This window comes from Argiope bruennichi, chromosome 4, assembly GCF_947563725.1.
Source record: "Argiope bruennichi chromosome 4, qqArgBrue1.1, whole genome shotgun sequence".
In the NCBI taxonomy this organism is placed as follows: Eukaryota; Metazoa; Arthropoda; class Arachnida; order Araneae; family Araneidae; genus Argiope; species Argiope bruennichi.
Window position 1 is genome coordinate 111,417,752 of NC_079154.1, and position 14,120 is coordinate 111,431,871.

General features: G+C 30.8%; 1 protein-coding gene across 3 annotated transcripts in view; it reads right to left on the bottom strand.

The window, feature by feature from the left end:
• Window positions 1-709: 709 nt before the first annotated feature.
• Window positions 710-14,120, bottom strand: part of LOC129967146 (uncharacterized) — a 93,780-nt gene continuing 80,369 nt past the window's right edge. For all 3 annotated transcript variants that reach the window (XR_008784352.1, XM_056081836.1, XM_056081838.1), the window contains exons 2-3: window positions 3,671-3,828; window positions 710-1,013 (exon numbers count right to left, since the gene is read on the bottom strand). Coding sequence is in view for 2 of the 3 variants with exons in the window: in XM_056081836.1 (XP_055937811.1) it covers window positions 814-1,013; window positions 3,671-3,828 (358 nt within the window). In the remaining variant the exon portion in view is untranslated. The remainder of the gene's footprint in view (window positions 1,014-3,670; window positions 3,829-14,120) is intronic.

The following is a 14,120-nucleotide window of genomic DNA, read 5'->3' on the forward strand; positions in this document are numbered from 1 at the left end:
AGAAATCTAAGCGAACCTGAACGCAAGAATGACATCAAGATCAAATGGAAACAATAAAAAAAAAATGAATTCAAACGGAAATGGGAATTTTTTTTTCTAGAAAAAATATTTTAAAAAGTACTAAAAATATTTTCCAGTTTGATAAGAGAAATTGGAAGTAAATCCTGTTTTACATGTATGAAAAACAGCACCGACTCATTGTACATGTACAAAAATAGCACAGTATGCATTGTCGAAATGTCTCCACACATGCATTAGAAATTAGATGCATTAGTTTGAGATCGATATGATAAATGAATTTTAAAAATTGTAAGAAGTAATAAGCTTATTACTAAATCTTTTTTTACTCATATTTTTTTAAAAAGATGAACAATTTATTAAGTTAATTAAAAGGCAGCTTTACTTAACAGTTCATATAGACTTGCATCAATTACAGTAAATTTTCATCAGACTTACAAAATGTCTATACTTTTGAAGGTGCACTTTCGCCATTGTTATATTAATCAAATTTCTTACTTTTTAATTTTAGTTCACTAAAAAATAGTGCGTAGATTTTTTTAAGAATACAAATTTCTTGCTTTTCATTTTGATTTGCGAATTGCAACATAAAAGATTTGTAAATTGCAGGGAAAATGAGATGTGGGCTTAGTGTTTAACTTTCCAAGACGTAACCCATACATATTGGTAGATACAATAAAAAAAACATAAGTACTATACTAATAAAATGTTTTATTAAAACTTTTAGCAATTTCATTTATTAAAATGGGACTAAAAAATACACTGAACAATAAAATACTATAGTCATCTTTTGAATTATCTTTTTCTACCCCATACGTTCAAAATATTTTGCATAGCCATTGTTTCCTTTGGGATAGCTTGTGGATAGATTTGGACAGTTATACCGCTCATGTAAATACGAGGACAATGGGCTGTATCGCATACAACAGTGGAAATATAGTTTCGATGAACGTGGCGCTTTACTTCAATAGTCTCCGAAAAACACTTTTCATACCCTAGTAAATGAATAGATAAAAATAATGCTTTTATATACAATAAATATATATACAATAAATCTACAAAAGTATTAAAATCAAGTTAATAGGAAAATTAAATAAACCAAATAAGAAAAAAAATCCGGCCTGAAGAGTTTTTCAAGGGTCACCCCTCAGGCAGGGATTCAAAAAAAGGAATTTTTTTTCTGTGAGGGAATGCAGACAAGAAAGTCTAATAATGATTCCTCGTTACCCGAAAATCCACTGAAATTAGGCCCAAGTTTCGTTTTCAAAGTATTTCTTACTTTAGATTGGTTACAATAAATCTACAATATATATATGAAGTTTCAATCAATGTATGAAAGACGGCATATTTAAGCATTTTATAGAATGCCGAGAATTGGTAGCCAATGCATGAAATGGTTAAATTTTAAAACTGTATAAAATTCATCTCCGATGCATGAAAAAGATTGTTTCAAAAAACATGGATGGTATTATATTCTGATTTTTATAGATTAAACCAACATGATGATGGCATAATTAACAGAGAAATTTCCATTCCTACTATCTGCTGTGTATGTTTAAAAGAAATCATTGATGCTTGTGCAAAGTGTCAAAAATTTCACACACACACACACACACACACACACACACACACACACACACACACACACACACACACACACACACACACACACACACACACACACACACACACACACTTTTGTAGATACTTGGCCGAAAATAAAGTACTTAGCTTCGTTTTATTTCATCTCGGGAGCCATAATTTGTGTAAGAGAGGCGATGATAAACTGAAGTCTTTATACATCGTGATATAATAGAAAAGTGACAGAAAGTTTTCCCTTCAGTGATTTTACAAAGAGAATCTGTCAGGGATTTCTTTTACACGTATCGACTTAGGCAAGGGAATCTTAGGCATCTTTGAAAAGTAAGCGTAAGTGTTAAGGAATTTTATCCTTCCGTTCCCAGAGAGAGAACGACGGAGTCAGTAATTTTTTTTAAACGCATGTTAGAATTAAATAAAAAAGCGGAAATTGGATCCGGAAATAAGAGAACATTTTAGAAGGAAATTAACATGGGTAAAATAAAGATAAGCATAAGGGAATTAAGGTTTAAATTAAATTAAGAAATATTATATATATAATGAATGCAATGAATTCTTGCAATGCAATGAGGAATAATGGAAGACAGCAAGTCAAAAGGCCAAAAAAAAAAAAAAAAAAAAAAGAAAGTGTCACAAAGCAGATACAGTATTGATAAGCATTGTTTTCAGTCGAAGCAAGGATCACTGAGAGTACATTTGAAAGAAATATTAATTAATATTTTTAGTTTTGGATTTCGAAGTTGAGAAGTCACATATATTCTATCTATAAAGTGAAAGAGGCGTTCTTTCTAATACCGTAAGAAAATTAGCGTAATCATATGGGAACCGACATTTATTTTCATACATTAACAATAAATACTTGGTTCAATCTGTCATAAGAATGGAAATTAATAGTGGATAAAGTAAGAAACAACAAACTAAAGAAGAAGACAGTAAAGGGAAATCTACACGGCATATCATTCAATACGTTCAGTTAAAAAAAAAAAATCTGATTATGATCCTAATGCATTTAAAGCAGTGGATATCGGTATAATGAATTAAAATTTAGAATGAAGATTCTTTGATTTCATGAAATTCTTTCTGTATATCCGAGAGATACAGAAGCAGATATGATATTATTTCATATTGCGGATGTTCGCCCCATATTTCCTCAGAAACAAAGACATTGCCTTGCAACTTTTACTCCAAAAGACAATATTAATACTCATTTTCAGGAGATATTTATCTCTTAATGCATAATTTTTATGTTTTCTCATTTTAAAGAATATTTCGAAAAAAAAAAAAGAAAGAAAGAAGCGATTTAGTGTTGTATATTTTGAATTCTTTTGACGATATGTCAAATTCTGGTACCCCTGGAGGGGCAAATGTTTGAATATCAATCTTATGAACAATCAAAACTTTGTTCATCTTTCAATAATCCATTCATCGAAATCTTCCATCTTAGGAAATAATGGTTCCCGATCAGATTCTCTTTAACGCTTCTTTTTATCTCCTCTCCCTCATCTACCTGTTGTCCGAGTTATTGTATTCTGATTGCAGTTTTGAACCATCCAAAGTTCTAACTTTTCTATACTGAGAGTGTACAATTCTTATAATGGAAATCTCCAACAATTCATTTTTTTCACCCAATAGAATAGTTTTTTTTTCTTTTAGCACTCATTTTATCTGACGTTCAAAAATATTATTCCCTTTAAATATACTGAATGCTAAAAATTCTAATTAATCTCTGACATTTCCATTCTTTATAAACCGTAGTCGTATATTGCATCTACACTTTCAATTTATGGTGTTCATCTAGTTGATCTTTACTAGGCTCATGCAGGGCTGAACTCGCATACTGAAAAATCATCATTTTCTGATTATACTATATTTTTGGAGAATATAATTTCATGAAAACTTGAAGTACCATTCATTAAAAGTAAGTGTGAGGCAACTGGCAAAAGTGTTTTTTAAGCTGAGCAAGTATTTGAAAATTTTTTTAGAGTAGATGCCGTCTGTAATTCACACTGTGCCTATATCGTTCAGTTGAAATTAGATCATAAATGCGACGTACCTTTAATATATTCACGTGGTTTCCTGTAACGTTTCATGGTTTCGAGAGTAGCCTCCGATTTAAATGATTTCCATATACGTGTTTCTGAAGTTGGAATAGCTGTACTTTCTGTGTAGGAAGTTATGGCCATATCATATTTCCTAAAGTTGTTCTGCTCCCTGAAAATCAATCGGATTCAAGAATTATTGAAAATGTATTTTATTAAATTTATTTAAATGTTATTAAGAAATATTAACAAAAAAGAAGAGAAATACATTTATTTTTCACTTACCGAAAAGTAGAGAAATACGGGATAGAACTAATTAAAATAAAAGGAATAAATGGAGTATAATTAAGATATTGAAGATACTATTAACTATTTTATAAACACATACCTGTTAAAGATATATATTCCTTTTTTAAAGAGCTATTTTCTGATAATCAATATAATTTCTTTCTCTTACGGATTAGAAAATAAATTTTCACTATCAATAAAAGCAAATAAGTGTGCATATCTATTTATCCTCTAATTTGGCTCTCCAAAGACCAGATTGCTGGATTTAGAGCTGCCAAATTTGGAGCTGCACTTAGGAGCAAGTTTTTTTGAAATTATTATTAGGATATTAGTTTATTAAAAATAAAGGAAAATAACTATTATCCAATGATATTTTCAGAAAATACCACCCAAAATTATTTTTATACCTTTTTAAAATTTAAAAAAAGAATTCAAATACAACCGTTGATGCCATTTAATTATCAGAGTTGTCGCCTTAATTTTTATAATATTTTTAAATGTTCATAAGTTGCAGCAAACTTTATAGATTTAAGAAATCATTTTATCATATTTTTTCCATTGTTGAAGTCGCAGTTAACAAAGTTAGCCCTATATGATTAATTAACTAACTATATTCTACAATAGGTTTTCAGTTTCTTGCAGTTTAAGAATGTATTTTACATTAAATATTTTTATCAGTTTTCGTTCATTACGTGGCGATAATATTATATTTGTTAAGTAATATCTTCTCCAACCAGTTTCATTCTGATACCTTTTACAATGTAATAATGAACATCCGCTGATTAATAGAAGATTTTTAGTTACACTTTAGCTTCTCTGCAATCTGAATTTTATTTATTTTTCTTTTGCACTGGTATCTAAAATTAAAGTCACATGTAATAAACCTGAGATAATTAGAGAAATATTTGGCTTATTGCAACGAAATTTGGCACAGAGAGATATTACAGTAGGAGAAAGTAACACAATATGAGGAAAAAATGTGAATTCTTAGTTCAGATCCTGGTTATATCAAAGAGGGTCAAATCATGATGCATATATCTCGGTAAAGGTACATCTAATATGGAGTGCCACTAGCGTATTCTGTTATACAACGATCCATCATACTATCAATGAGGGTATTTGCGGCAATAAATTGTTCTCTTAAAAGCGCAGTTTCTCAACATCTGAAGGGTTTGGGAAAGGGATAACGTCATGCAATGGCTCTTCCTAAACCCTCCCATGTATGCTCTAAATAGGATTGAGATACAGAAATTTTATGCGCCAGTTCATTCGCTGAATATCTTCTTCAAGGAACTTAAAAATAATGTGAGGTCTATGTGGCATCGCAGTATCATCCATAAAAAGAATATCTAGGCCTGAAGTACTTCGGAAAAACCTCACACGTTTCAAGAATCTCAACCCTGCTGCTCTGTGCTATGATACTACCTACATCTAAAGTGTATAGGGGTTTACGACTGCTAAGTATTTTGTTCCCCAAACCTTATTCTGGCCGAGATCTCTTTCATTGGATAATATCGAGCTCCATGCTCTCCTCATTTGAAAAAAAAAAAAAAAAAAAGAATCATCACCCTTTGAACTAAAACTTGATTACCTGTAAAAAGAACACGTCCCTATTCTTGGTATTCTCATAAATGGTACGGGCAGTTCTACAATAAACGGACTCTCCTGTGTGATATGCTCAGAAAGAGACACTGTATTGGACACTGGGCATAAAAGACCTTCTCTGCTCAGCATCTGTATAATGTTACAAAAAAATTTTTCTACAAATACCGCCAATCAATCGTAATGACACAGCGCATTTAATCGCTAGTGCAGCAGCGTCCTTGCTGTCTAATCCTCCAAAATCTGTTACTTGTCAGCGACTCCGACCACTCTCACACACGACTTCCTTGCAGCTTGAGAATGCCTGTCTTTTATAGTTCCCGGAGGCGGGGCTAGAATCTTCCAGACCAATCAGGGTATACCTGGGTGTATCTCGGGTCTTAGTGGATGGATCGTGAAAGTTCTCGAACTTTCAAGTATTATCCACTTAGTCACCAAACTCGCCAAATGGTCTCCAAGCTCTGAGGTCATTGACGCGGCACCCGCTCAGCACGTACAGGACAGATCTTACAACGGTATTCCCCACGATGACACTATTCGTGACGGGTAGCAAAATTACAGATTTGTAACAATACTGTTTGTCTGGAAATTCTTTTACCAGACTAAGCAACAAGATCACTAGAAAACTATATTTGCCCTTGTTATGTACTTGATGTTAAGCATTGATCCTGTACATGTGCCATCATTTTTGAGTCGGACCTCCAAATAATAGCATCATTTGCTTGGAATTGATTTATAATGTGGATGCCTCTTTTTCTGCCGCTTGTTACCATTGAGTGTCTCTATTTGAGAATTCCTATCTTCAAACCATCCAACAGCTCTATCTCTCACTGAATCATCTAAATGATTATGTTAATCCATTTTCATTGTTATAAACCAAACTTGTAAGTGTTAAAATCAACATTCGCTACAAACTCCCTGATGCTTAGACGGTATAATTTCACATTCTGCTACAAAACTAATGCTAAATACCATTTATACATAACTGGATGATAACATTATGTTACCCGTTCTTTAAAGTATTTACAATGCATAGTTTATTAATTTTACTGGTAGCAATTCTGAATTATTATGGAAAATATTTCTGTGGTTTAAATTTTGAACACCGATATAGATATTTTATAAAAGAAATAATGAATTTTTTCCCCTGCAAAATTCATAATTTGGTGAATTCTGATATTAATCATTTTCGAAGAATATTTCATACCTTTTTCTTGATCTTAAAATTTAGTTTCATTTCTTCTTAATTTTTCAAAGTACCATATGATTCCTTCATCAAATATTTGAAATATATTAAATATTTAATATTTCTCTAAACTCTTAATTTTTTTATATTAAATTTATATATACATTAATATTTAACTTAAAGGATATTTTATACATTCTTCTTGGTCTTGAAATCTGGTTTGTATTTTCTGATTGTTTTGTTGAAATTTTGAATCCACCGGATGGCTTTTTTCATCCAAGATCTACGAGAGATAATAGATATTTTACTACTTCGCTCAATTCCAATTTTTTTTATTTTAAATTTAGTTGCATACACATATTTAACTCAATGCTTTTAATACTCAAATGTTTTATTTCGAAAACATGTATAAAAAAAGGTAATTTTGGTTTCATTGTCTATTTATATTTTATTTATATCTTTTAGTCTCATTAAACAAACTGATATTTGAAATAATTGTGCATTCCTTGTTATGGCAAAACTGTACTATCTTAAATTTTTTTATTGTAGATTTTTTTTATCTTTAAAAAATAAAAATTAAGAAGAATTCCGAATATTTTCCAACATAACTTCCAAAAAATATTACACTACAAAAATTATTTTTTCTTCATCTTAAAACTCAAAAATATTGTATTTTTAATGATACTAATTTGAAAATTTTTCCCGAATTCGAGTAGTTAAAAAATGCTTTTTGCTCCATTTCCAACAATAGATTACATTGTTGCTCTGGAATGCAAACCTTTTTCATTATCTCCTTAATTATTGAACCGCATAGTTTTATTGCATTGCTGAAAACTCAATGATTCTGTTAATCATCTGAGTTATTTACAAGATAACAAAGTGATAACAAAGATACAATATCAATATCAATACAATATCAAACATTTGTGATTTTAACAGAGCTGTAACGTCACAGGTGTGATCTGCATTGAAAATGTTCACGCACTCAATGAACAGAGCATATGTAATACAATTAAAGCATGGCTTTAATTACTAGAGATCTGATGAAATCTTGGGTACGAGGTCATATATTTAACCTTTTAAAGGGCCATTTTTTTCTAGTCGTATGTTAAAATATTTTTAGGCTTGAAATTGGAATAAGAAAAGGAATTCATTTAGCTTATTAGATAAATTTAATTTGATTAATTAATTAATTTGATTAATTAATAATTAAGTAACAAATCAAGACACATCATTTTGTGTAAAATAAAGAACTAAAGCATCTAAGTTTGTGTCTTTCTAAAAAAATTGTCAGAACTTATGCCAACCTATATGAATTCATACAAAGATTGATAAATTTGGTGGGAAGCATACTTCCCACGACCCTAGAAAGGGTTAAAGGATTTAAATAAAATTGAATATAACCAATAATCCCGGGTAACAGTCTGGTAGCCAAAGGCGGCTAGTTTTAATATATCAGGGTTCATATACGACGATTGAAAGAGTATCTTCCTTTTTGTTGTATACTATATATTGCAATAATATATATAAAAGAATAAATTCGATCAATCCTCCTCTAATATTAATGACAAGTTTTAAAGTTAACTTCAAAAATGATGTCACATTTTTAATTTCAAAATATTCTATTTTCTTATATATTAAAACAAGAATTCTTTATTATTTTAAGTGAAAAAGAATATGTTGATCGATTAATTAAATAGATTTTAGCGTCCCGAGAAATGTTTACGAAATCTTTTAGAACCGAAACTAAACGTTATAAATGTGAAATGTTAGTGAAAAAGGTAACTTGTTTCGACTGTCTGCAGGAAACAAAATAAAACAAAGTTTCCTTTGACGGGAAAGCGGAAACTAGGTCTTTGGTGATTAGTTCAATGCCATTGCGCAACACTGGTTTCGGTTCCAGTTAAGGATTTCTTAATTTTAGTTACTGACCAATATATGTATATGTGTCACTGGAGAAAGAAGGTCATTCTTTGATGAAAATACATTAATTATTTCCTCGGAAAACAAGGCTAGCATGCATTAGTTGTTTAAATGAGGACTTAATTTTCTGTTTTCATAATATTCCGAAACTGAAACAAGGAAGTAACATAATTCCTGCATTTCCGAGTCGTAGTAAGGATTTTCTTTTTTGAAGTGGATACGAGATATCATGTTGACGGAAATAGATATTATATGTAATTAAAGATGTAGTAAAAAGTGAAACTAACTTGACTATTTTATTAAAGTAGGGCCTCATGATATGTATTGCCATGGGATGCAGAACACAAATCCGCTACTGAATCTAATTTGTATTCAATTGCGAAATATTGATTAGGTTTAAGTCAGGTTTCTTCTGGAATTTTAAAATTTATCATTTGAAAATAGAACATTTTTTGCTTATCAAATTTTTTGAAATTGATGAACAGAATAAATAAAAAAATTATGTCGTGACTAAAGATTGTCTAGATACTCAATGGAGAATTGTACGAACGATTCCATAGAACCGCCGCTAAGTAGTAAATTTGAAAAAAAAAATCATGTATTCGTAATGTTGAAATGTAACGATATGAGAAATCAAATTACAAAATAACTGAAAAGGAAGGCATTTTGCTTGTTAGTACATTGATGAAATTATGTTTTAAAAAAAGTCCTTTTAATTAACCCTTTAACCAGCCATTTTTTCTAGCCTCCATATATTAAAATATTTTTAGAATTGAGATTGGATTAAGAAATTCATTTAACTTATTAGATAAATTTAATTTGAGTTACTAATTCATTTGATAATTAATCACTAACAAATCAAGTAGCATCATCATGTGTGAGATAAGAAACTGAGGCATCTATTATTTTATCTTATCGGAAAAATTTGTGAGAACTTATGCCACCCACATAATTTCATTCAAAGATTGATGAAGATTGATTGATTTGATGGTAAGCATACATCTCATGGGCATAGAAAGGCCTAATGAATGAATATTTAGAGGAGGAAATGCTTCCTCCTCTAAATATTCCTATTGCTACGCATTGCCTACATTTCTGGGTAAATAAAATAAGAAGTTTCTTGGACTCAGTCAAGTTCATTTTTATTAGTTTCTAGGCTTTTATTTAATTTTAATTTGATTTGATTTGTTTCATGTTTTGTAAAGATGGGAATTTGAAATGGATTCCTCATTCATTTTCTGATGGGATTTGAACTTTTATATATTTGCTTATTTTCGATAACGATATATAAAGTCCCTTAAATCATACAATAGTTGCAACAACAAAAAGGGGCATATGGTGAATATAATTTTTCATTTCACTATGTTCCAATAAGATTTGTATACTCGTAAGGGTTAATCGTATATTGACTACTCTGACCCACCCAGAGGCATACGGTAAAATTTGAATAACCGGATCACCATGACAGTATTGGTGAGAACTAAGATTAAGTGTTAAGGGCTATCACCGGCTACGGTACAACCCTTCCTGTGGGAAGCACGCAACGTCATCCCGTAAGAGGTAGTCGATCCGATACATTTCTGTACTCACCTAGATGGCGAAAACTAATTATCATCTGGAAGTATCTCATCCTCGTATTAAGATTTCCCACGGTGGGATACACGTAAAGGTTAAATAATATCAATTGAAAAAATAGCATAAAGAAGACGATTTTCATACATACCGATACAAAATATCAATCTAAAAATGTCAGGTAAAAAAAAGAGTTATTCCGACGTCTTAGTTTTATAATATTACAAATTCGTCTGTGGACTAAACTATTCTTTTTTCCCCCATATAAAATTTGTTCACAACAAACTAATAAATATTTAATTCATTGACTTGTAATTACAGTACTTTTTACATCGCAGTCCATCGATTTCTGAATTTGTAATCTTTTCCATACAAGCTGATATCTGCCAGAGATAAAACTGTCATCTACTTTTCTAGCGATTTAATTCAGAGGCAGTGTTCGTTTCCGACTAGGCAGAAGAAATATCTATCTAGGGCCGCTGTGGGTAGAAAAATCAAAGGCAGATCGATTAAAAAAATACTATTTAGCCCATTTGCCATGTAAAAATATTTATAAAAAATACGAATCCTTTGAATAAAAATATATTAAGATGATATTAATATATATCAGGATAATATACTACGGATAATATGATTTTTTTTTGTCTATTTAAGCCAAATTTTTGAGCAGGAGCTTCTGAGGGTAAAGACCCCTGAGCACCCGAGGACAGAAGTCTGACTTCTAGCTTATATGAAGATAGCACACACACACTCGCTTGCACAACCCCTTTTTACAGGGGGGCTCATTCAAGCACCTCACAGAGAGAACACAAGAAAGAGAACAACCATGCCCGAACCGGGACTCGAACCCAGGACGCCCAGGACACGGGGAAAACGCGCTACCCCTAGGCCAGAGCGCCGGCTATATGAATAGTAATACATTAGAATGATATTAATATTTTGTCAAGGCAAAAGGCAGATTTTCACGTTTCATTTTGTACTCAAAATTACAGCTTTCATAAACATCGAATTTCTGTGGAAATATATTTAATGCTGTGATGTGTTATAAATATGCATTATATGTAGAAATATAAATCTGATGTGGTATATTGTAAATCAATATAAATATATTTAATGTAAATACCGTGTAATCATAATAAATTAAAAAAAATTCTTTATTAAATGAATTTACCGAAATGAAGCCAGCGGTATGGATCTCTCCGAAACTTTATCGCATATTCTTTTTTAAAAATGCTATTTCCTTTCCCGCCGCCATATAAAATAGTGAATTTCCAACGATTCTCAGATTTTTATTTTCAGAGTCTCCAACATGAAAATTGTGCTTCTTAGTATCAGTAATGACAACATATACTTGCATATTATTTATTACATGGCGTTGATGAACAATAATAACGAAAGAGCTTTTATCGATTAATCGTAACCCCCGGGGGGCACCTCGAAATGAGGATGCTTCCGGCATGGTGGTTGGATCTCGCCACCCTGGAGGATACACAAATAGGTGGGGGATCTGACTCCTCTCATCGATGACGGGACGTACTTCCTTCGGGGAGGGTTGTACAGCGGCCGGTGACGGCCCTTAGGACTCAACCACAGTTCCCGCTAATGTTGCTGTTGCGGCGGTCCGGTCATTCAGTTTTTATGGTTTAAATCCGTGTGCCTTCGTGGCGGGTCGGAGAGTTAGATGGTTTACTTATCGATTAATCGTTGGGATGCGGTAATTATGCAAGTACTGGGAAACCTGATTTATATTTTGGATACCATTTTTTTGACTGACTGAAATCAAAATTTGACCGGGAACTACGATTATAATCGCAAGGTCACGTACTGAATTTGATTTATATAAATCATTGCATCTTTTAGCTATTCTATTTACATGAACGGGGAAGAACAGATCGACAGTTCACGGATTTGATTCAAAATTTAATTCAGATCTTCACTTTAAACGATACATTTGTGTACCAAATTTTATCTAACCTGTTCTTTTCAGTTTGCAGTTATGAAAACTTGTATTCGGGCAGAGAGACAAACAGAATTCCTCTGAATGGATCCAATTCAAAATTTGACAAATCTACAAATTTTGTGTAATGCCAAATTTCATCTGTCTAGCTCAAAGCGTTTTTGAATCATCGTGTCCACAGACAGACAATTTCATAAATGTACTTTTCGTACTCAGGTAGGTAGAGATTTGTTAATATCTCGCGTTCGACATTCGTTGAGCGAAAATATCTTTATAAGTAAAATAGAAACGGCTAAATTCTTATACCCAATAAGGATTCAAACTACAAAGAATTTCTCCAAAGTTTGCTCATAAGGCGCAAGAAAGAGTTTAGTGGATATTTCTTTATAATTAATTTAATAACTGATTTTCGTTTCAAGGAAAACCTATTTTCATTTTGTTATGCAAGCAACCACCATGGCTATCCTGTAAACAGAATTTAAAATAATCAAAACAAAAGAAGAAAAAAAGATTTTTAAGAGTTATTTTATTCAATAATTTAAAAAAAAATGTTTCTTTTAACATGAAAGAGGTTTAAGATTTCGTGTTACTTAAAAATTCCTTTAAAACTTGATTACTTGTTTTTAACGGCCGATGGTGATTGAATTTTACTAAAGAAAATGACTGATTTCATATTCAACAATATAAATACAAACTCCCACTTATGATTCCTGGCTGAATTCTGTCAAAATTATTCCTATTTTATAGATAAAATTAACCGTATGCGGGTTTAGAAAATTGCTTGAAACAGTATAGTGTCTCAAAAAATTACGATACTAAACTTATTCGATGCAATAATTAAATTAATAATTCGATGCTTCTCTCAGTTTAATTAAAAATAAAATCACAGACGATAAAGATTTTGCTTATTGTAATATTTTACAAAAGAATTATTAAATAATCTTTTGCGCTAAAATTATTATTATATAGTATAATCTTATCTGATGTAGTTTTTCGCTTTTTCTTGTCTACTTTTCATATATATACTTGACATTTTTCTTCAAACTACTAAACGTTAATTTGATTTTAATAAATATTTTATGGCAATAAATTAAATTTTTTTATTTGAAAATAATTTCATATCTAGCATATTTCAGTATATCAATTAATAAAAAAATATTTAAGCATAAAAGTAATTTATTTCAGCACGATTTTTAATAGCACGAGGCCACTTGAGTAATATTTAAGATAGAAATCCATGATTAAAATTCTTTTCATATATTTAAGATGCAGGTTTTCAGCAAATAAAAAGAAAAGGGGAACACCCGAGTTTGTTTTTATTAAACAGAATTTCTACGCACTAGAGGATTTTTTTAATCACGACTCTCCAGTCTCCTGGATATGAAGTTTTTCACGAAAAGCGTAATGCGTATTTAATATTTGCACAAACTCTTAAGGATGAAAAAGAAAACCGATTTCAGCCTTATCTGTTTTGTTTGTTTCCTACTTCAAAATTATGGATGAGGTTTTTTTCTTTCTTTTTGCTATTTCAGGCACGAATTCAAAGATTTGATTTTTCTGAAAGATGTCGTTTTAGAGAAAATATTTGAATCGATAATAAAATTGAGCAATAAATTTGTCTTGAAAAATACTTGAAAAATTTAAGTATATTGAGCAATAAGGCTGTTTATGAAAACGGAACACGATCTTTTTTTTTTTTTTTTTTTTTGATAGTTTGTTTTGAAAAATATTGCAAAAGTTTAGGTATTTTCAACTTATAGAAATTAAGTTGATAATGAAGTATTTCCTAAAAAGGCAGAAATATCCATTCATATCAAAAATGTTTTTAAAAAAAATTTAATCTTGAATAAAAGTATTTTTCCTTATTAAAAAATCAGCAGAGAAACACAAAAGTTTATTTCATATTTGGGGTTGAAAATTGTAAAACTTGAATTAA